This window comes from Lithobates pipiens, unplaced genomic scaffold (genome assembly GCF_037356315.1).
Source record: "Lithobates pipiens isolate NorthernLeopardFrog02 unplaced genomic scaffold, aLitPip1_a1.2 Scaffold_8, whole genome shotgun sequence".
NCBI classification, from domain to species: Eukaryota; Metazoa; Chordata; class Amphibia; order Anura; family Ranidae; genus Lithobates; species Lithobates pipiens.
This window is the reverse complement of record NW_027507903.1, coordinates 634,380,194-634,404,515: the sequence shown is the minus strand read 5'-3', so window position 1 is coordinate 634,404,515 and position 24,322 is coordinate 634,380,194. Positions and strand designations below refer to the sequence as shown.

The 24,322-nt window shown below is 44.6% G+C and overlaps 1 protein-coding gene across 2 annotated transcripts; it reads right to left on the bottom strand.

Moving 5' to 3' along the window:
• Positions 1 to 1,380: 1,380 nt before the first annotated feature.
• ENO3 (enolase 3) lies at positions 1,381 to 23,654 on the bottom strand. Of its 2 annotated transcripts, XM_077470852.1 has the most exons (12): positions 23,517 to 23,654; positions 20,152 to 20,241; positions 14,210 to 14,305; positions 12,414 to 12,472; positions 11,472 to 11,541; positions 11,049 to 11,182; positions 8,829 to 9,051; positions 5,956 to 6,153; positions 5,657 to 5,858; positions 5,123 to 5,231; positions 1,862 to 1,920; positions 1,381 to 1,751 (listed from the first exon to the last, which is right to left on the bottom strand). In XM_077470852.1, exons 2-12 carry the CDS (start codon positions 20,234 to 20,236, stop codon positions 1,682 to 1,684), a joined length of 1,305 nt encoding a protein of 434 aa, XP_077326978.1. In that variant the 5' UTR covers positions 20,237 to 20,241; positions 23,517 to 23,654; the 3' UTR covers positions 1,381 to 1,681. The 2 variants fall into 2 exon arrangements, with proteins under 2 accessions (XP_077326978.1, XP_077326977.1); XM_077470851.1 differs by lacking the exon at positions 23,517 to 23,654 and having other exon boundaries at positions 20,152 to 20,260.
• Positions 23,655 to 24,322: the final 668 nt, after the last annotated feature.

Genomic DNA, 24,322 nt, shown 5'->3' with positions numbered 1-24,322 from the left:
ATGCCACTGACCTCATCAAGTTTGAGACCTATTCTTCCCTGGAGCCATGATCCTGCTGTCTCCAATTATTTGAGGGACCTGTTCTCCCCTGGGGACCACTATACAACTTGAAGCAACGATTTGATGGGCTATTCTACACTGGGGGGGACTACTGTTGGTGACACCACTGAGCTGAAAGGCTATTCTTTCTTGGGGGCCACTCTCATCATGACTCCAATAATGTGAGAAGTTATTCATACCTGAGATGAGGATCCAACTGACAACCAGTGATTTGAGGATCTATTCCCCTTTTTGATGCCACAATCCCACTGACACCAATATTCTCCTCTTGGGACTACTATGCCACTGACCATCAATTTGGAGACCTATTCGCTGGGGCCATGATCCTGTTGTTTCCAATTATTTGATGGACCTTTTCTCTCCTTTGGTACCACTGACGGCAATGATTTGAGGGGCCATTTCTACCCTTGGGATCACTGTTGCTGACACCACTGATTTGAGGGGCTATTCTCCTCTGGGGGCCACTGACACTAATGATTTGAGAGGCAATTCTCTCCTAGCACATCCTATTCCTCTGACTCCAATGATTTGAGGGACTGTTCTGTCCTGGGAGGGCACACTTTCACTGACACCGATTATTTGAGGATGACTATTCCGCTGACATCCATGATCTGAAGGGCTGTTCTCCCCTAGGGGCCGCTATCTCACTGACAGCAATGATTGAAGGAGCTATTTATCCCTGGGGGGGCCACTATTCTACTGACACCAATAACGTGATGGGCTATTTTCCTTTTTCATCAATCATGGCTGGATGTGCATGGAAGGTTTCCATAGACTATTCTATTTTCTTGCCATCTTTCCATAACACACTGCTGTTGTGCACAGAAAATTATGTTGACAAGTGTTCTGGAAGAGATCAGAGCACTATTGTAGGTGACTTTGGAATTAGATAACTCACACACTCTTCTATCTTAATTTTTTTTCATCTTTATTTCAATTGAATTTGGAAACTCACCGCTACGTCTCAAAATGCATTGGGGGCCCGCGGAAGACTGAAGACTGGTGCTTCATTCAAAGGAAAGCACGCTGGTCCATAGCGTGAAGATATATTTACAATCGGAGAAGACAGGGCCAAGTGCAATGGGCAAGGTCCAGCCAGGAAATTTTCAGGTCAAGTCATATTTCAGTATTGGATGGGCACTGGTGACTACAATCACTGGATGGCTTCTTCTAGTTCTGGAACCCTGCAGTAGGGAGCATGGTGCAGTAGGTTTTGTCTCCTGCATCTTCCACAGTGATTACATTTTACCGCAGTTCTTTGTGCCTCTGTCCTTTCCATAAGGCTATGAAAAAAAGTGTCACTCTTAATGGACTCCCCTATTTTTGTTTCCTGGGCATTATGGAGAACCCTGCAGGAGAGGTTGACACCAGAGGGAGTTGGGCCAAACTGGCAAATCTCACACTCGGAGAGATTTAAGAAGCCGCCAAGTGATTTGGGTCACCAAACTGAAATATCAGAATTCCGCTGGCTCCATATGTATTTGGGTCGCCACTGAGGGATTCCATTTTATGGCACAGCGGTGGACGGGGGGCTTGAGGAGAACCCCTGGGGAGGTCTGTATTGAGAGGATTCTGGGACGGTGGCATGGTGTTGTGATGGATTCAGGGGGAAGTTCTCAGTTTACTTTCCTCTGGGGTTCCTGAAGTTCTTTCCAGCAAACTTGGCTTTGTCTCCCAACTCCTCCTCAATCCTGCGGAGGAAACCAAAGTATGAGCAAATGAACACTGCCGCTTGTCTGTCATCTACGATATCTCACAACAAGTTGTATTGTTGGGATTACCCTATATTTAGATCACTTACCTCATCAATTGGTTGTATTTGGCCAATCTCTCAGACCTGCAGGGGGCGCCAGTTTTGATCTGAGATAGACAAAAAAAAAAAGAAGTGTTTCTAATTTATTACCCATGTATTACATTGATGAATTTTCGCTGAGCACCAGAGGAGCTTGCATTCTAATTAGCCAACACAGTCTGTATTACTATACAAACACAGTCCCCTCCCTCTTTCACCTGTCCTGTACAAGGTCCTGTATACGGTCCCCACCCTCTCTGTCCTGTACGTAGTCCACTCCCTCTTTCACTTGTCTTGTACGCAGTCCCCTCCCTCTTTCACTTGTCTTGTACGCAGTCCCCTCCCTCTTTCACCTGTCCTGTACGCGGTCCCCTCCCTCTTTCACCTGTCCTGTACGCGGTCCCCTCCCTCTTTCACCTGTCCTGTACGCGGTCCCCTCCCTCTTTCACCTGTCCTGTACGCGGTCCCCTCCCTCTTTCACCTGTCCTGTACGCGGTCCCCTTCCTCTTTCACCTGTCCTGTACGCGGTCCCCTCCCTCTCTCACCTGTCCTGTACACGGTCCCCTCCCTCTCTCACCTGTCCTGTACGCGGTCCCCTCCCTCTCTCACCTGTCCTGTACGCGGTCCCCTCCCTCTCTCACCTGTCCTGTACGCGGTCCCCTTCCTCTTTCACCTGTCCTGTACGCGGTCCCCTTCCTCTTTCACCTGTCCTGTACGCGGTCCCCTTCCTCTTTCACCTGTCCTGTACGCGGTCCCCTCCCTCTCTCACCTGTCCTGTACACGGTCCCCTCCCTCTCTCACCTGTCCTGTACGCGGTCCCCTCCCTCTCTCACCTGTCCTGTACGCGGTCCCCTCCCTCTCTCACCTGTCCTGTACGCGGTCCCCTTCCTCTTTCACCTGTCCTGTACGCGGTCCCCTTCCTCTTTCACCTGTCCTGTACGCGGTCCCCTCCCTCTCTCACCTGTCCTGTACGCGGTCCCCTCCCTCTCTCACCTGTCCTGTACGCGGTCCCCTCCCTCTCTCACCTGTCCTGTACGCGGTCCCCTCCCTCTCTCACCTGTCCTGTACGCGGTCCCCTCCCTCTCTTCCCTGTCCTGTACGCGGTCCCCTCCTCTCTCCTGTCCAGTATGCGATTTCCGCCCTCTCTCACCTGTCCTGTACCCGCCCCCACTTGTCTTGTACGCAGTCCCCTCTCTCTCCTGTATGCGTTCCCCTCCCTCTCTCACCTGTCCTGTCCCCTCCTGTCTTGTACGCAGTCCCCTCCCTCTCCCACCTGACCTGTATATGGCCCCTTCCCTCAGTCACCTGTCCTGTACGCGTTCCTTTCACACCTGTCTTGTATGCATTCTCCTCCCTCTCTGTCCTGTAGGCAGTCCCCTCCATCTCTCACCTGTCCTATATGAGGTCCCCTCCCTCTCTCACCTGTCCTGTACGCGGTCTCCTCCCTCTATCACCTGTCCTGTACATGCCCCCCTCCTGTCTTCTACGCAGTCCCCTCCCTCTCCCACGTGTGTCTTGTACGCGGCCCCTTCCCTCAGTCACCTGTCATGTACGCATTCCTTTCCCACATGTCTTGTATGCAGTCTCCTCCCTCTCTGTCTTGTAGGCGGTCCTCTCCCTCTCTCACTAGTCCTATACGTGGTCCCCTCCCTCTTTCTCCTGTCTTGTACACGGTCTCCTCCCTCTTTGTCCTGTCCTGTACGCGGTCTCCTCCCTCTCTCCTCTGTCCACGCCCCACTTGTCTTGTATGCAATCCCCTCCCTCTCTCACCTGTCCTGTACGCAGTCTCCTCCCTCTCTCACCTGTCCTGTACGCAGTCTCCTCCCTCCCTCACCTGTCCTGTACGCGGCCCCTTCCCTCCCTCAACTGTCCTGTACGCGGCCCCTTCCCTCAGTCACCTCTCCTGTACGCAGTCTCCTCCCTCCCTCACTTGTCCTGTACACGGCCCCTTCCCTCAGTCACCTGTCCTGTACGCAGTCTCCTCCCTCAGTCACCTGTCCTGTACGCAGTCTCCTCCCTCCCTCACTTGTCCTGTACACGGCCCCTTCCCTCAGTCACCTGTCCTGTACGCAGTCTCCTCCCTCAGTCACCTGTCCTGTACGCAGTCTCCTCCCTCCCTCACTTGTCCTGTACACGGCCCCTTCCCTCAGTCACCTGTCCTGTACGCAGTCTCCTCCCTCAGTCACCTGTCCTGTACGCAGTCTCCTCCCTCAGTCACCTGTCCTGTACGCAGTCTCCTCCCTCAGTCACATGTCCTGTACGCAGTCTCCTCCCTCTCTCACCTGTCCTGTACGCAGTCTCCTCCCTCTCTCACCTTTCCTGTACGCAGTCTCCTCCCTCTCTCACATGTCCTGTACGCAGTCTCCTCCCTCTCTCACCTGTCCTGTACGCAGTCTCCTCCCTCCCTCACCTGTCCTGTACGCGGCCCCTTCCCTCCCTCAACTGTCCTGTACACGGCCCCTTCCCTCCCTCACCTGTCCTGTACACGGCCCCTTCCTTCCCTCCCTCACCTGTCCTGTACACGGCCCCGTCCCTCGGTCACCTGTCCTGTACACGGCCCCTTCCCTCAGTCACCTCTCCTGTACGCAGTCTCCTCCCTCCCTCACTTGTCCTGTACACGGCCCCTTCCCTCAGTCACCTCTCCTGTACGCAGTCTCCTCCCTCCCTCACTTGTCCTGTACACGGCCCCTTCCCTCAGTCACCTGTCCTGTACGCAGTCTCCTCCCTCTCTCACCTGTCCTGTACGCAGTCTCCTCCCTCTCTCACCTGTCCTGTACGCAGTCTCCTCCCTCTCTCACCTGTCCTGTACGCAGTCTCCTCCCTCTCTCACCTGTCCTGTACGCAGTCTCCTCCCTCTCTCACCTGTCCTGTACGCAGTCTCCTCCCTCTCTCACCTGTCCTGTACGCAGTCTCCTCCCTCTCTCACCTGTCCTGTACGCGGTCTCCTCCCTCTCTCACCTGTCCTGTATGCGGTCCTTTCCCTCTCTCACGTGTCTTGTTCGTGGTGCTTTCCCTCTCTCACCTGTCCTGTATGCAGTCCCTTCCCACCTGTCTTATACACAGTCCCTTCCCTTTCTCACCTGTCCTGTACACGGCCCCTCTCTCTCTTCCATGCCCTGTACACATTAGTCACCTTATTTCCCTATCCTGTACAAAGTCCTTTTCCTATCTCACCTGTCCTGTGCACAGTCCTCTCCTTTTCTCCCCTATCATATATTCAGTTCTCTCCCTCTCCCCTATCTTGTACACAGTCCCCTTGTCTTCACTCACCTGTCCTGTACACAGTCCGACCACCAGGTCAGCAATGAAAGTATCTTCTGTCTCTCCGGAACGATGGCTGACCATCACACCCCAGCCATTGGATTGGGCCAGCTTACACCTGCACAGACCAGATACACATTAATCCTACAACAATGATAGAAGAATCCTTTTTCTTCAAAATTTAAATATCTGCAAAATGTACCTGGCTGATATGGACACCTTTTCACCTTGTACTAAAGACTTTGAAGCCATCCACACACACACAACACACTGGAAATTATTATTTATTATTATTATCAATCGGATGGTGATGGTATAAAGCATATTATAAAGCTTCTCTCTGCACACAAAGGTTCTGACTGTCCTCCATGGAGAACAATATCTATTGTACAGTTGGCCCACAAATGCTACAGTTTCTATAGAGTTTGTGAAAATTCTTCAAGATATGCAATATTTCATCCATAGAACTTGATGCAGTTTTTAGAATGGGATTGGACCTTGTGTGCATTTGGGTTAATAATGCAGTGACTGGTGGACACTCACGCCTGGATGGACTCTGAGACTGATCCGATCTGGTTGACTTTCAGAAGAAGACAGTTGCAGGCCTTCACCTCCACCGCCTTCTGGATTCTCTTTGGGTTGGTCACAGTCAAATCATCCCCAACTATCTGGATATCAACAGTGGAGAGGAAGCTCTTCCAGTTATCCCAGTCATCTTGGTCAAAGGGATCCTCAATGGAGACCACTGTAGAGAGAGAGGACAGTGTGTTACCGTGCAAGTGAAGGGACAGATTGGTAGCCTCTCTACTGCTCTGGGCCTCCTGATGGTTGCTCTGACTCACCTGGGTAATTCTTGATGAAAGTTTTGTAGAGGTCACCAAGCTGTTGTCCAGTGATGTAGCGGTTTGGGTCGTCTGGGGACTTGAAGTCCAGGTCGTATTTCCCTTTACGGAAGAATTCTGATGCAGCCACGTCCATTCCAATGACGATCTTATCAGGGTATCCAGCCTTTTCAATGGCAGCCTTTAGGAGCTCCAAGGCTGTGGGGATGCACAAGGGTTTCACATTTTTACATAATTTTAATAATTCAGTCCTGTATGTAAGCAGGTACAGATTATTTTATTCACTGTAGGTGGCGCTCGACCGCAGCAGCATCGCAGTTGGAGAAGTCAAGAGGAACATGGTTCCTCTATGGTCTCCTGGGTCACTGGGGAAGCTATCTGATTGGAGGCTGCCACCCCATGTGACTCTGGCAGCCATATTGGGTCAGACAGAGCCTATTTAAGGCCCTGGCTCCCAGGCTTTGTGCGCATTTCACATGTGGATAGTGTAGGGACTGTTTACTCATCTGGTAAGGACAGTGATTAGTGGCCAGGAGAGGTTCCAGAAGAGTAAGGAAAGGATAGAGACATGCCATTCTTCCTGGATAACCCCATTTGGGTATGGGCCAGCCAGGCCACATTCCGCACCTTAGGACGGATGTTGCCTGCACAATTTGAGAGTTAAGAAAAAAAGGGGGAAACAAACTGCGCTAAGGTGAAAAAAATAAATGTATGAATATGTGAAATGTGTAAAATATATGTGAAATTCTTAAATAATGAAAGTATTCAGCTGCGGCTTCACTATGTCACATACATGCAGAATAGGTAAACGAAAAATCATAAGCCGCGCTTAAACAAATACAAAAACAAATACAACCAACTACTCGTGCAGTAATATTGAAAAAAATACTATACAGGGTATAGCAACCCTATATATATATATATATATATATATATATATATATATATATATATATATATATATATATATACGTGATACAGAACACATACGTGTTAATATTTCAAACCCAAAGTCTTACACATATAATAAGATTCCGTGACATAAACCTGTAAATGCAAAAATTATATGTAAAACATAAACACCCAGTGTATAAACAATAAGTCCGTGTATAAAACACCAAAAATAGTTGACGTGAGGCTGTAAATGAAAATCCTCTAAAAATAAACCACAATGTTCATAAGAATCCAAAAATGGGAAGAATCGTGTTCAGTCCACCACCAACATACGATGAGATTTACTGCTTACCAGATAGACATGACCCCCCACTACAGAGGGTCACACGGAACTTTATGAAAATGAGCGCCACTTCCAGCCGCGGGGGGAGGGGGTTCCTCGATGTCCTCCTGGCTTCGCTGCTTCAGAGAATCTTGGGAAGGAAACTCGCTCCCGAACACTTAACGCAAAGGACCAAAGGAAGGACTCAGAGGCAGGGGCATCAAAATCATAGAGGAAGATAAAACTCAAAATAGTGTAAAACCCTTTTTATTGTAAGGATAAAAATATAAAAATGCACTTACAAATGTATAAAAGAAAATGCGCCTTAAGTCCGTGGCACCGGCCGGACGCACACGGACAGACCCGTTCTCCTGGAACCCGTCACAAAACCGAGGTGATAAGTAGCGTACCGCTCAGCCCTACGCGTTTCGAAACAAAATTGCGTCATCCAGGGGCACCTTGTGACGGGTTCCAGGAGAACGGGTCTGTCCGTGTGTGTCCGGCCGGTGCCACGGACTTAAGGCTCATTTTCTTTTATACATTTGTAAGTGCATTTTTATATTTTTATCCTTACAATAAAAAGAGTTTTACACTATTTTGAGTTTTATCTTCCTCTATGATTTTGATGCCCCTGCCTCTGGACCTTTGCGTTAAGTGTTCGGGAGCGAGTTTCCTTCCCAAGATTCTCTGAAGCAGCGAAGCCAGGAGGACTTCGAGGAACCCCCTACCCCCGCGGCTGGAAGTGGCGTTCATTTTCATAAAGTTCCGTGTGACCCTCTGTAGTGGGGGGTCATGTCTATCTGGTAAGCAGTAAATCTCATCGTATGTTGGTGGTGGACTGAACACGATTCTTCCCATTTTTGGATTCTTATGAACATTGTGGTTTATTTTTAGAGGATTTTCATTTACAGCCTCACGTCAACTATTTTTGGTGTTTTATACACGGACTTATTGTTTATACACTGGGTGTTTATGTTTTACATATAATTTTTGCATTTACAGGTTTATGTCACGGAATCTTATTATATGTGTGAGACTTTGGGTTTGAAATATTAACACGTATGTGTTCTGTATCATGTATATATATATAGGGTTGCTATACCCTGTATAGTATTTATTACAATTTGAGAGTTGCTCTGCTACACATCACTGTTGTATTCTGTGAGTTTTCCCAGTTGGGTGCCTCCCCGCCGGGCTTGATGTGTATTGTTGATTTTTAACTTCATTACAAGTTCAGTCTCTGCAAGTGGACTCTGAGTTTTTTTTTACTGCTGCCACACCACTCTGCACCTCCCCACATGTATAGTATAGGGATAGCCCCTTAATGTACAAATACAGCAGGTACATAACGTCTGAAAGTGGATAGAAGGGTAACTGCAGCCTTCTACAATGAGCAACAGGACTGCTGGAGAGGCTCAAAAGTTCAAACTCAAGTTGATGTGTCCCTGACAGGGGCATAAAACATAAGGAATAGGAGGTGGCTCAGATACATAATAGTTAATAACATGGGAACCTCTATCCTGCAGGATGTGGCATCTTTTTAAGGGGTTTTAGAGGACAAAGTAAATTTACAGATAAGCAGAAACCTTCTGCTCCCACCCTGGCATATAATTGGCGGGAGACCTTGTGTCTCTGTGTAGCCTCTGACTCATCTCACCTTCGTTGTTCTCCAGGATATTTGGAGCAAAGCCACCCTCATCACCAACATTGGTGGCATCCTTGCCATACTTGGCCTTGATGACGGCTTTCAGGTTGTGGTAGACCTCTGCACCGATCCTCATGGCCTCCCTGAAGGTGGAGGCTCCGATCGGCAGGATCATGAATTCCTGCATGGCCAACTTGTTCCCAGCATGAGAGCCTCCATTTATCACATTAAATGCCTGAGGGAAGACAGAAATCGGTGTAATATCCCACAGAGGGCAAGAGGGGAGAGAAGAAAGAGGAGGGATGAAAAGGGCATATGTAGATAACTGCAGAGAGGCAACTGTACCAAGGATTTGCCCTCTTGGTCAAATGGGACAATTGTCATGTAGGACCTCTTACACATAAACGTTTTACATGCTTTGCACAAGCAGCACATCATTAATAACAAGGTACATTCATTTCTGTTATTTTGAAACACCTTATCAGCTTGACCTTGAACCAGACTCTGAAATATCTCATTGTAGTACATGGGGACTAACTGTATCTCCATATTGCACAAGACATTCCATTTAGATGGGAGAAGAACACTGTTTCAATGTTATTGCAAGCAAATGAGTTCTATAACGAACCTAACATTAGCACATACAAACGCACTTAATAATGTCCATTAGTCCCTACATTTTTTTGGAGTGTTTAAGATGAATGGACAGCCAAGGCATCTAAACATCCTTCAAATCAGACCTGTGATGGTGTTTTAAAGAACACTGCAACACATGTGCATTTCCTTAGTCTGTTGGGTTGCCATTCAAAATTAACTGCAATGCATGGTTTTTTTTTTGCGTTTTTTTGTGTGGTTGAAATGGATGTACTTGTCTTTTTTCAGCCTGACTAACTATGTTGTGGTAATGCGTGCGTTACTGCAATACAAACATGTAGATGGGCCCTTAATCATTAATAAAACACATAATAATTATTTTTCTTTATAAGATGTAAGGAAAGAAGGTAGGAAATAAGGTAGGTGAGGGGGAGGGAAGAGAAGTAAGAAAAAAGAAGGAAGGAAGAAAAAAAAAGGAAGGAAGAATAAAAGTCAGAAGAGGAAAAGGATGAAAATTGGGTAGGTGTAGGGAGTAAGGAAGGAAAAGGGCAAAAGAAAGAAAGAGGGAAAAAAAGAAGGCAGATAGGTTGAAAGGAGAAAAAGGGGAAAAGGACGGAAAAGGGAGGGAGGAAGGAAGGAAAAAAGGAAAGAGAAGAAGGAATGTTGGTAGGAAGGGAAAAGGAAGGAAGAAAAGGAAGAACAGAAGTAAGAGAAGAGGAAAGGAAGGTAGGTAGGTTGGAATGGAAAAGTAAAGAAGAGAAGAGGGAATGGAAAGAAAAGTAGACAGGGAGGAAGATAAAAGAGAAGAAGGAAAAAAGGGAAGAGAATAAGGAAGGAAACGAAAGAAAAGAGAAGGGAGGGAGGGGAAAAATGGGAAGAAAAGAGAGTTAAGAGGAGAAGAGGAAAGAAAGTTAGCTAGGGTTGAAAGGAGAGAAAAACAGAAAAAAGGAAAGCGAGGAAGGAAGGTAGATTGGAAGGAAGGAAAAAGAGGAGAAGGAAAAACAAGAGAAGAAGAAAGGGAAGAAGGAAGGAACAAGGGGAAGAGAAGAAGGAAAAGAAAAGAAGGAAGGAAGAGGGGAGGGAAAAGAATGGGAAGAGAAGGAAGAAAAGAAGGAAGAGAGGTAAGATAAGAGGAAAGGAAGGTAGGTTAGAAGGAGTGAAAAAGGGAAGAGGAAAAAAAAGAAGAGAAAAGCAAAGGGAGCAAGTAAGGGAAAGAAAGGGTAGATGAGGGGAAGGAAAAAGAGAAGAAAGGGAAGAAGGAAGGAAAAAAATTGAAGAGAAGAAGGAAGGTTGGTAAGAAGGGAAAGGAAAGAGAAGGAAGGAATAGGGGAGGGAAAAGAATGGGAACAAAAGAAAGAAGAGAGGTGAAGAGGAAAGGAAGGTACTGTAGGTAGGTTGAAAGGAGAGAAAAACGGAAAAGAGAAAGAAAGAAAAAAGGAAAGAAGAGAAGAGGAAAGGGAGGAAGGAAGGGAAAGATAGGAGGATTGGGAGGAAGGAAAAAGAAAAGAAGAAAGGAAAGAAGGAAGGAACAAAGGGAAGAGAAGAAGGAGGGTTGGTAGGAAAGGAAAGAGAAGGAAGGAAGAGGGGAGAGAAGAGAAGGAAGAAAAGAGGTAAGAGAAAAGAAGAATGTGTACTCACAGGGACGGGAAGAATGACATCAGGATTTCCAGCCAGGTCGGCGATGTGTCGGTAGAGTGGAACACCCTTCTCAGCAGCTCCAGCCTTGCACACAGCCAGTGACACCCCCAGGATGGCGTTAGCACCAAACTTTGCTGTTGAAGAAGAAAATGTTAGTAGGAAAGAGACTCGCTGGAGCCCTGACACAGACATAATTGTACAGCTGCCATCATTACTGCCATAAAAAGCAGTCTTTTTTTTTGCCTGCAATGGAGCATAACTGTATGAGAAGCCTTCAATAGAAACTGCCAGACTCTGACGGGATAGATAGGGCAAGGCAAGTTTAGTGGAGAGTGAAGATGCACTATGCAGCCCCCCAAGTCACAGTATGGCAGCTTCTATCTGAAGCTTCTCTTTGCTCTGTTGCACTTCCCAAGCACTCACATTTGTTCTCGGTCCCATCGAGTTCCAGCATCAGTTTGTCGATCTTTTCTTGATCCACCACACTCAATTTCTGGGAGAGAAAGCAGAGAGCTGTATTACTAAAGGGGTACAGAAAGGCAACTTGTCCCAGGTCCAGACATGGGCCCACCAGAAGTTCAAAAGTACCAGGGGTTGGATTGTGATGCATGTCAAGACAAGACAATTTTACATCATTATAGGAAGGGGTTCTCTATTGAAAAGGCAGTCAAGCATGAGGTAGTAATGGCAAGAACAATAATAGGATTTTACAAAGGATGGGGTGTTTTTCTTACAATTATGTTTGCCTTTAATTATTACAGAAAAATGTATTTTGTAAAAAAAAAATCTGATCCAGGCAATTCTTCAAATTGCCCTTGAGTGTTGAGAGAGTCATTTTTCCCAAGAGGAGTTGGGTGTGAACTGAACTCAGAACTTGGGTGTGAACCCTGAAGTCCAAACTCAGCAGTCTAATGTCTCTTACCAATCAAATTGCCTATATACTGTAGCTATGCAAGAAAAAGTAGACCATTCTAAGCAGACCATTCTAAATATTCCCTCCATCAGTGATCTCCTACTACTCTGGCCCTGAAAAGTGTATTCAATGGCCATATGTCCACTGGAAGGAACTGGTAAAGGGATACACAGGACCCTCATTGAAGAGCCCACACTCTATTCCAGAATGCAGGTCTTCCATCCCTTGTCCCTTGAGATGGTTTGGTCCATGGCTGGAACTGGTCATCAAGGTCTTTTGTAAAACCAAAATATAGCACATCACTGAGAACATTGCCAAGTGGAAATAAATGGGTCTTAAAATGCTTTCACCTCATGTACAACATGGTCCAAAAACATTTTAAACTTTTTCTTTGTACACACATTGCAGTTATCAGCCACTATGGCACCCTCTGTCCTTCCATATCACCCTACCTTCTCCAGCAGAGCCGGCACGATGGTCTTGTTGATATGGTCCACAGCCTTCTGGACACCTGGAAAAGGAAGGAGGAGGAATGGTGATTGTAGTGGAATACTGCTCTTTGTTTCTATGAAGCTAACCAGAGAAGCACGGATTAAGGAATGAAAGGACATAAGGAGTGCTGGGCATGACAGTGTGACTGAGGGACTCACAGGGTTAAGTTGGATAGGTGGAGCCGAGGAAAGTTTGTAGGAAGCAGGCTTAGCGAAGGGGAGGAGCCATATAAAAGGGAGGGGTGGAGCTTAAGGGATCATTCGGATCCCAGCGTGACACAGAGGAGGCAGTTTTTCCCGCCCTCCCGCCCTAATGTTATGTGTTGATCTTGGTATGCCGTTTTGTTGCTGGTCTTTTCTTCTTTTGCAGGTTTCGTCGGTTGTCACGACAGCTGAAGGTTTTTCCTGGTGGGCGGTGTGTTTCTGGTGGTTTCTGGTGGTTTCTGACGGTAGACAGTTACTCAGAAGGGATCTGAGGGTGTGGGGGGCTCATCAAACGATCGGCCCCTCTGGGTATTCCTGAACGTTGGATGGAATACGGTTATGTTCACTGGTGGAAGTTGTCTCCGACCGGTCACAGGTGGAGGCCTTTGGGAAAGTTGGTCAGGTGTACCGCAGTGAGTTGGTATTGGCTTAAGTGGGGTCACCGTCGGAGATCACCAGAATGGGCATTTAATGTTATTTAAGGTTGTTTAATGTTAATAAAGTTATTTATATTTATATATTTATATAGATTTATATATTTATATATTTTCATATTTACAAGTGATTGGAGTAAGTTTTGAGTTATGTTTAATAAAGGCTGTTGTGGCCAGTTTACTCCAACCTATGGTGTGGTCTCGTTTCTAATAGGGGAAGGTATTGGTGAAAGGATAATAGAAGGGGAACATTCAGACTACACTAGTCATGGATTGGATGGTTATCTGTTGCCAATGTTGATATTTGAAATGCTCTGAATTATGGCAATTGAGGTTCTTGGTACACTTTTTCCAGCAGCCTCCTACAGGTGATATAGCTGAAGTTGCTTAAGTGTTATAGCACCAAGATGGAGAAGACCCCTCATGCCTTTTGGGCAGCACAGTGGCTTCGTTGTTAGCACTTCTGCCTTGCAGTACAAGGGTCTCTGCTGCGAAATCTGGTCAAGACACTATCTGCATATAGTCTACATGTTCTCTAAGTTCTTGTGTGGGTTTCCTCCCACATTCCGATGATATGCTGGTGGGTTACACGGATCTTGTCTAAAATTGGCCTTAGTATGTGTATGCATGTGAGGGAGGGACCCTAAATTGTAAGCTCCTTGAGGGCAGGGACTGATGTAAATGTACGGTGTGTAAAGTGCTGCATACATTGTTGGAGCCATACAAATATCTGCAAAGGACAAGCTTTCTGCACCTGGTGGAAGAAGTTTAACCTCTGCATGCCGACAGGGATCTTCACTGTAAAAGCTGTGAGACTTCCCTCTCCATTAAGGATAAATGTGTTTCTAAATACTCAATGATTGCTAATATTCATAAGAAATAACATTGTAGATGATCCGATGATTATCTGATTGCATATGAAGTTCAGGAAGGATCTTCCTGTGAATGGAGATTCCTGTTTCCATTTTCAGGAGACTTCCTAGGATAGGCATCTTTGGGCGGAGTCAATGAGTTCTCTGGTCAACCAATGATTGCTACGTTAATGCACCTAAATTTCAACATGGCGGATGGCAGGGTCATGCAGCCAGTAGAAGGAATGGACCTCACTCCATTGCTCACCTTTGCCCAGGTATCTAGACTTGTCCCCATCCCTCAGTTCAAGGGCCTCATAGATTCCTGTGGAGGCTCCACTGGGTACGGCTGCCCGGAAGAGACCTGGATTAAATACAAGATTGAATGACTTGGGTGACTTGAGGCATGGAAACAATATTATAATAATATATTATTCATATGTATTAAAATTGTATAATATCTATGAATATTTTTTCTGTACAGCTTACCCTCCTGGCCATAAAACGTTGCTTCCTATATCAATAAGCAGGAGGATCATTTAGACAGCGCCGAACTGTACTTCTCCCACAAAGCACAGCATGTAAAATCAAAATGTATCCAATCCAAGATCAAAAAGTTTTTACCAGTCCTTGGATGGGCGACTGCCCTTGTTTTCATTTTTCCAGTAATGGTTAAACCCCTGTCAGGCTCTATGCTACCATTTGTGTCCCCCTGGGGAGAATAACTCACTTCCTGTCCCATTGGACACACCAGGAATTGAAAAAAAAAAAAATCTCTCCAGAGTAAAGTCCTTAGACAGTTGTCCCCAGACCAGATGCCTCTATTAGAAGTAGACATGTGCGCTTAATTTCACTACAAACTTAAACGGACAAAATTTCCGTTATTCTGAGATTTGGATGTATCCAAATTTCCGAATCACAATCGTAACAAATCCTACATAAATTACAAAAGAAAAAAAAAAAGAATTATCCTGATTTGATTTCAAATTCGAAATGGAAACATATTGCAATAAATACAGTAAGGTATAAAGGTGAAATAAGATGCTAATTCCTACTGCTTAATAGAATAGTATAAAACAAAATATAATAGACTTGAATAAAACAAAATATAATAGAATATAAAATAATAGAATAGAATAAAACAGAAAATAATAGCATAGAAAATAAAGGAATAGCATAGAACAGAATAGTATAGAAAATAACAGAATATACTAGAAAATAAAAAAGAAACAGAAAATAATAAAATAGAAACTATAGGAACATAATAGAATATAAAAGAATGAAATAGAATGAATATAGCTGCCTCCTGAAAGTCAAATCTTGAATAAATTAGAATATAGGAAATCAATCTGAATATTCAAAATAAGTTTTGAAAACGAATAATTTTAACATAACGAAAATGACAAAAAACAAAATGATTAACTTAACTAAACAAATTTTTCCGTCGTGCACATCTTTAATTCCTCTATTCTTTGGCAACTCAACCATTTGTATTTTCTCTTATGTGACAATGGTTGGCAGGATAAATCGGGAGAGGGATTCTCCCCAGCAGGGACACAAAGTAAAGGGACATCCCCTTTAAGCAGCTGTCGCCAGAAGATTCCCCTAACTTCAAGCTCTGGTATGAATTTCTCATGACTTTCTATCTTGTTGACCATGGTCATGAGAACTAATCCAGAGGACAAATCTCTACCTTCTCCACTATCATTCTTGGTGACATTAACAAGCCTGTCAATGTTAATAGCTCAGCTGTTCAACATCTCAACTTCTCATCCTAACCCCATCTTTTGACCTAACACAATGAACACACATACTCCTACTCACCCATTCCCCCCTCCCCCAACTTTCCCATCAAGATCAATAACACAACTATTACTCCCTTCCCTCAAACCTTCTGCTCTCAAGCTTTCTCATCACCATCTCCTATACTTGCCTCCAGAACTTCTCCAGACCCTCTCGCATCCTCTGGAACTTCCTATTCCAGCCCTGTCCAGCTATCTGTTACTCTGTCTACGTTTATGCCCCGTACACACGATCTGAAAATCAGATGACAGATTTTCCGTTTTTTTTTTTGTTTTTTTTTGCATTCCAGACATATATCGAACCTGAAGAGTTTACTAAAGTTCCGAAAATTCTCATATGACAGAATTAAAAAAATCGCAAGTGATGTCATGTTTTGTATTGTATTTTCGGACGACAACTGTACTGATATTAAACGAAAATCCGTACGATCTGGTATCGTCTGAGTAAAATTTTCGTGCATGTCCGATAAAATAATATTGGATGATCTGTCGTGATCGGCTCTCAAAGCTTTGTACTAATGATCCGATTATCTGTCAGGGCTGAGCTCAGCCCTTCCTTCACAAAGCTGGCCGCTCAGCTGTCGGCTAATTGCCAGCTCCTATATCTCCACAGGTAGCCAGCTGTTGATGATATCCTGCTCGTCAGTCCTGCCTACTTAAGCCGTCCAGTCCAGAGGTTCTCTGCCTTCGCCTTGGTCAAACATCACAGAAACTATCTCCTGTGATCCTGTTCAAGACTTGCTTTGCTGACCCTTCTGGCTCCATATCTTGCTTGCTGTTCCACTACATTACGTAGTTACATAGTAGGTGAGGTTGAAAAAAGACACTAGTCCATCAAGTCCAATCCATGTGTGTGATTATATGTCAGTATTACATTGTATATCCCGGTATGTTGCGGTCGTTCAGATGCTTATCTAATAGTTTCTTGAAACTATCAATGCCCCCCGCTGAGACCACTGCCTGTGGAGAGGAATTCCACCTCTTGCTGCTCTTACAGTAAAGAACCCTCTACGTAGTTTAAGGTTAAGCCTCTTTGCTTTTCATTTTAATGAGTGGCCATGAGTCTTGTTAAACTCCCTTTTGCGAAAAAGTTTTATCCCTATTGTGGGGTCACCAGTACGGTATTTTTATATTGAAATCATATCCCCTCTCTAGCGTCTCTTCTCCAGAGAGAATAAGTTCAGTGCTCACAACCTTTCCTCATAACTAATATCCTCCAGACCCTTTATTAGCTTTGTTGCCCTTCTTTGTACTCGCTTCATTTCCAGTACATCCTTCCTGAGGACTGGCGCCCAAAACTGGACAGCATATTCCAGGTGAGGCCGGACCAGAGTCTTGTAGAGTGGGAGAATTATCGTTTTATCTCTGGAGTTGATCCCCTTTTTAATGCCAATATTCTGTTTGCTTTGTTAGCAGCAGCTTGGCATGCCATTGCTGAGCCTATCATCTACTAGGACCCCCAGGTCTTTTTCCATTGATCCCTGACTTCTGGCTTGGCTGGCTATCCGTACCCATTACTGAACTTTGTCTATGTTTTGACCACATTTGTTCTTTTTACTTTTATTATTAAACAAGTGTGATTTAACTGTACTTCTGTCTCAGCCTGATTTCATGGTTTCTGACATTATCGTACGATCGCGATGAAAGCGGTATTTTTGTTCCGATTTTCAGAGCGTGTGTACGGGCCATTAGGCTAGGTGTAATCCTGGACTCCGACCTCCCCCTTTCCAATCACTGCCCAAATCTTGCCACCTTCACCTCCATGACATTTCCAAAAAATGAACCCTTCTTAACCAATGACACCACCAAGATACTAATTTTCCCCCTGGGTATTTCATAACTTGATTATTGCAGCTCCCTCCTCGTTGGCCTCATCTACCTCACCAACCACTCAGTGCCCTCCACCCTTCTCTGTTAATCCCTCCACTGGCTTCTAATTGCCCAGTGAATAAAATTTACAACTTTTCCCAAGCTACATCACCAACCTCATCTCAAAATACCACCCAAACCGTCTTCTCCTCCCAAGACCTCCTGATCTCTAGCTCCCTTTGTCACCTCCTCCTATTCTCACCTCTCGGACTTCTCCAGAGCCTCTCCCATCCTCTGGAACTATCTTCTACTATGTCTACTTTTAAGTGATCCCTAAAAACTCATCTCTTAGGAAAACCCTATCCCGCCTCCACCCCAGTTATTACCTTTTCTATCACTTGCCAATCCCTATTAGATTGTAAGCTCTCATGAGCACGGCAGTTTTAATTTTTGGCAGAAAATTTCGATTTCGTTTTAGTCTTATGTCGTGTACACATGATCGGAATTTCCGACAACAAAAGTTCGATGTGAAATTCCGTGTGTAGGCTCTGTCGGACATTTGCTGTCGGAACTTTCTCAACAAATGTTTGAGAGCTGGATCTCAAATTTTCCGACAACAAAATTTGTTGTCGGAAATTCTGATTGTGTGTACACAATTCCGAGGCAAAAAAAATTCCACGCATGCTCGGAATCAAGCAGAAGGGCCGCACTGGCTATTGAACTTAATTTTTCTTGGCTCATCGTACGTGTTGTACCTCTGTGCGTTCTTGGCGATCAGAATTTCCGACAACATTAGTGTGACCGTGTGTATGCAAGACAAGTTTGAGCCAACATCCGTCGGAAAAAAAATCCACGGTTTTGTTGTCGGAGATTCCGATCGTCTGTACGCGGCATTAGTCTTAGGACTAAAATGCCATTTTAGTTTTATTCCCAGTTTAGTCTTCTGCAATTGTTTTAGTTTTAGTTGTATTTAGTCAACTAAATCTCTAGTACATTTTAGTCAACTAAAACTCATTTTAGTCGTCTAAAATCGAATGAGTGTAATTAATATGTAATGCATTCGTTAACACTTCTCTCCATTTTCCAAACTCATATACTGCTGGAGTGAAGAATCGAATATGTTATTATTTATGGTATTGAGGTATGAACGTGCACTACAGACCAGTGTTCGTTTGGAAGTGAAACTAAAATTTAGTTTTAGTCTTAGTCTTTTGACTAAAATGGCATTTCAGTTTTATTTGTGTTTTAGTCATCTCAATTGTTTTCGTTTTAGTTGTATTTTAGTCGACTAAAATAGTATTCATTTAGTCGACTAAAATGTCTTAGTCGCTTTAGTCGACTAAAGTAACACTGGAACATAGCCCCCCAACCCTCTTGTATTGAAGTGATTTGTAACAGTACTGTCTCCCTTTATATTAGAAAGGGTTACGCAAAAGGTTGGCGCTGTATAAATCCTGTATAATAATAATAATAATAATAATATTTATGAACTATCTTGGTCAAAGATCATGAAAAAATACAGAATGACATCATTATTTTATACATCACACAGAATCTTGCATATTCAGATTTTCATCCAATGCGTTTCTTGGAACAACATCCACTTTTTCAAGGATGCACATGCAGTTCACGTGATAAAGACGATCTCTTACCATGCATCAAACGTATTGTTGGTAAAATATAAACAACTGATGCATGAACAACCCTTTCTAAAGGGTGCTAGAGTTGGGGAAATCAATTCAGTGCAAGGGGAAGAAAAATAGATCCTCCAAATGGAGCGTCCCCTCCCCAGAGGAAAATGGCCCACCGGGCACCATTCTCTGACCACATGGAGGAAGAGTTTGGGCCGTTGTTTCTCAAACCTGTCCTACATTCGACCAGCAGCAGTAGTGTCGCTAGGGGGTGGCTTTTGGGGTTATAGCCCTGAATCTGGGGACCATAGCCTCGAGTATCTGCAGGGTTCCCCAAGGGGAGGGAAGGGTCTCTGGGGACCCAGATGTAAGTGGGGGGCTCGCTGGGGACCCTGATGCAAGGGGGAGGCTCTCTGGGGACCCTAATGTAAGGGGGCTCTCTGTGAGCCCTGATGTAAGTGGGGGCTCTCTGGGGACCCTTATGCAAGAGGGAGGCTCTCTGGGAACCCTGATGCAAGGGGGAGGCTCTCTGGGGACTCTGATGTAGGGGGGGCCCTCTGGAGACCCTGATGTAAGAGGTAGGCTCTCTGGGGATATACAGTATATACACACACATGTATATTACTGTATATACATGTGTATGCCTGCCCAAGCGTATGACTTTCTTTACTACGCTGCTATGGGCTCTAGCCACAGATCTTTTGTAGACCTAGCAATGCCCCTGACCAGCAGTGTATATTTTGCAGGAAGCATCACATACAGTATGTAGAGGTGGAATATTTGAACAATGCATGTTCCTTCCTACCCATGCCAATAACAAACAGGTCTTAAGCCGATCACTTTTGCTCATATATTTATAAGTACCCCCCCCCCCCCCCCCAAAAAAAATCCTTTAAGTTTGTGAAATTTTCCAACCTGGACCCATAGCTGTCCCTGCAGATCTGTGAGTGGAAGGTCACATCACTTACCTTTGCCGGTATAGAGGTCTACCTCCACGGTTGGATTCCCGCGGGAGTCAAGGATCTCCCGAGCATGAATCTTCTGAATGGACATGATGCCTAAAAAGTGAACCGACATATAGAGTCAGTGTCATATTGCCCTGTACAGAAACAAAAGTCCCATGAGGCATTGCAAGGCTGACAGTTAGAGGCATAACTCCCACAGGCAGAGACATGATGGGGCTTGTCGTTTCGTAACAGCTGGTGGGCCACCAGTTTGAGACCCCTGCCCTAAGGGGTGTATTAATAATAATAAAAAGTTCAGAGCTATTCATCCTGAGAAAACTGCATGTGCATTTACTTTATGTGAACGCCAGCAAAATGGAATGTTACTAGGCTCTTTTCTCTCCCGGTTGGATGATCTTCATTTGTAATAGAGGGGATCAGGAAACTATTGCATTATGGCCACTAGATGGAGCTGATAGTCATGGTAAATATGTATTTATTTCCTATCAGCTCCACCAGGTGGACATAATGTGGTATTTTGCCTGATTCATGCTATTCTTATGAACGAAGAACATCCAACCTGGAAAGAAAATAGCCTAGTAACATTAGATTTTGCCAGGATTTGCACACAATGAATTGATGTAAAATTGCACAATGAAGAACTTTGTGAATTTTTTATGTAAATGCACCCTGGTGTACACTGGTTACATTGCACTGTATAATAATACCGAGTATACATGGGTAAGGATCACACTGTACTGTATAACAAGAATCACTCTGTACTGTAAGATAACACCGGCAGGGTGTGAAGTCTCTGCAGGGTCTGTGTGGTATTTAATTTGTGGTCTGGAACGATCTCAGGCGGCCTATTAATAGTCACTGTAAAGGTCGGAGAGGACGGGGAAAGGTCAGGACTGTTATAGCATCCGGGAAAGGTCAGCAGAGCTGTGACATTGGCAATGTCCGCCTCAGACCCTGGGAAGGGAACCTTAGGAGGAAACACAGCTAAACGGTATACAATCCATGATCTCCATACACTGCATGCTAACAGATATCGACCCAATCCATGATCTCCATACATTGCATGCTAACAGATATCGACCCAATCCATGATCTCCATACATTGCATGCTAACAGATATCGACCCAATCCATGATCTCCATACACTGCATACTAACAAATATCGACCCAATCCATGATCTCCATACACTGCATGCTAACAGATATCGACCCAATCCATGATCTCTATACACGGCATGCTAACAGATATCGACCCAACCCACAGATATTGAAGTGTACAGACCTATATAAAGTATGGGTCAGTCATTCTCAACCAGGGTTCCTTGTTTGGGGGTACCTTGAGCTGTTTTGATGGTGTCTGCATAGTTCCAGGGCCAACACACACTTGGCAAAACCAGAAGCACGACACCAAAGACCTTTTTGGCTGTCCTTAGTTAGGTGCATTTTGAGCAAATAAGGATTTTAGTCTTCCCACTAATCACCAATGTAAGGAGCATTCTTCCCATTGACCATCAAAGTAAATGGCTTGATTTTCCCACTGACTACCAATGTAAGGGGGGGGGGGGTATTCTGACCATTGTAGGGGGCATTTTTCCCATTAACCACCAATGTGGGGAGCACTTTGCCACTGACCACTAATGCATAGAGAATTCTAACCACTGATCACCAATGTAAGGACCATTCGTCCCACTGATCACCAATGTAAGGAGAATTCTTCCCATTACTGACCACCAATGTAAGGAGCATTCTTCTCACTGATCACCAATGTAAGGGGCATTCTTCTCACTGATCACCAATGTAAGGAGCATTCTAACCACCCACCACCAATAAAAAGGGGGTTGGGATGGGCATTCTTCCCATTGACCACTAATGTAGGGAGCATTTTCCTCTGACCACCAATGTATAGAGAATTCTATCCACAGATCACAAATGTAAGGACCATTTTATCTACTGATAACCAATGTATGGAGAATCCTACCCACTGACCGCCAATGTATCAAGCATTCTTCCCACTGCCCACCAATGTATAAGATATTCTTCCCACTGACCACCAATGTGAAGCACATTCTTCCCACTGACCACCAATGTAAAAAACATTCTTCCCACTGACCACCAATGTATGGAGATTTCCTGCTACTGACCACCAATGTAAGGGGCATTATTCTCACTGACCACCAATGTAAGGGGCATTATTCTCACTGACCACCAATGTAAAGGGCCTTCTTCCCATTGATCACCAATGTAAAGGGCCTTCTTCCCATTTATCACCAATGTAAAAGGGCCTTCTTCCTATTGATCACCAATGTAAAGGGCCTTCTTCCCATTTATCACCAATGTAAAAGGGCCTTCTTCCTATTGATCACCAATGTAAAGGGCCTTCTTCCCACTGATCACCAATGTAAAGGGCCTTCTTCCTATTGATCACCAATGTAAAGGGTCTTCTTCCCATTGATCACCAATGTAAAGGTCCTTCTTCCTATTGATCACCAATGTAAAGGTCCTTCTTCCCATTGATCACCAATGTAAAGGGCCTTCTTCCCACTGATCACCAATGTAAAGGGCCTTCTTCCTATTGATCACCAATGTAAAGGTCCTTCTTCCTATTGATCACCAATGTAAAGGGCCTTCTTCCCACTGATCACCAATGTAAAGGGCCTTCTTCCTATTGATCACCAATGTAAAGGGTCTTCTTCCTATTGATCACCAATGTAAAGGGCCTTCTTCCCACTGATCACCAATGTAAAGGGCCTTCTTCCTATTGATCACCAATGTAAAGGTCATTCTTCCTATTGATCACCAATGTAAAGGGCCTTCTTCCCACTGATCACCAATGTAAAGGGCCTTCTTCCTATTGATCACCAATGTAAAGGGTCTTCTTCCCATTGATCACCAATGTAAAGGTCCTTCTTCCTATTGATCACCAATGTAAAGGTCCTTCTTCCCATTGATCACCAATGTAAAGGGCCTTCTTTACATTGTTCACCAATGTAAAGGGCCTTCTTCCCATTGATCACCAATGTAAAGAGCCTTCTTCCCATTGATCACCAATGTAAAGGTCCTTCTTCCTATTGATCACCAATGTAAAGGCCCTTCTTCCCATTGATCACCAATGTAAAGAGCCTTCTTCCTATTGATCACCAATGTAAAGGGCCTTCTTCCCACTGATAACCAATGTAAAGGTCCCCCATTGACCACCAATGTAAAGAACATTTTTTTCCCACACAACCCTTATGAACTTGTTTTAGTAACCCTGTGACCTGAAAAAATTATTTTAGGAGTTCCTCTGGGGAAAAAAGTTTGAGAAAGGCTGCTGATATGGGGTATATACAGTATATATGGTGTATGGTGTTTAGGGGAAAGTACAGTACCTGGCTCCTCCTGGCTCCTGGCTGGACGATGGACAGTGCAGTGAAGTCTCAGCTGGGACTTTGCTTCTCTTTATATAGAACAAGGAGGGGACGATGCTGGAATGCATGGGGTTGGGAGGAGGGGGGGTGACACCAGCGTGACAGCTGAAGACACAGCAGCACGGACACAGGGTCTACACATGGACACAAGGCACAGGAATTGTGTTTTTTATTGTGGAAGCATGTTTAAAGAAAAGAAAAAAAATTATATATTGTAGCTCACCGAACCTTAGATGTGATGGCTGCATTCGTTTTCATTTTTCAGGCTAAGAACATTTTCTGTAAGTACTACAAAAAATTCCTGCTGATTCTGCCAGAAAAGCAGTGTCCTTGTCCATTCCTGCGCCCTTCAAATAGAGCCAAACTCTCAAATTTTATAAAAAGATCTTTGCTCTCTAACTCATTATATTTATTTCACATATTTTTATAGTGCCAATCATTTACATATTGCTCATTCATATCAGTTCCTGCCCTCAAGGAGCTTACAATTAGGGATGGGCCGAACACCCCCACCCTGGTTCGGTTCGCACCAGAACATGTGAACAGGCAAAAAGTTCGAGCAAACATGAGAACCCTATTAAAGTCTATGAGATACGAACATGAAAAATCAAAAGTGCTAATTTCATAGGCTTCTATGCAAGTTCTTGTCATAAAAAGTGTTTGGGGACCCGGGTCCTGCCCCAGGGGACGTGTATCAATGCAAAAGAACAGTTTTTAAAACTGATGTTTTTTTTAGGAGCAGTGATTTTAATAATGCTTAAAGTGAA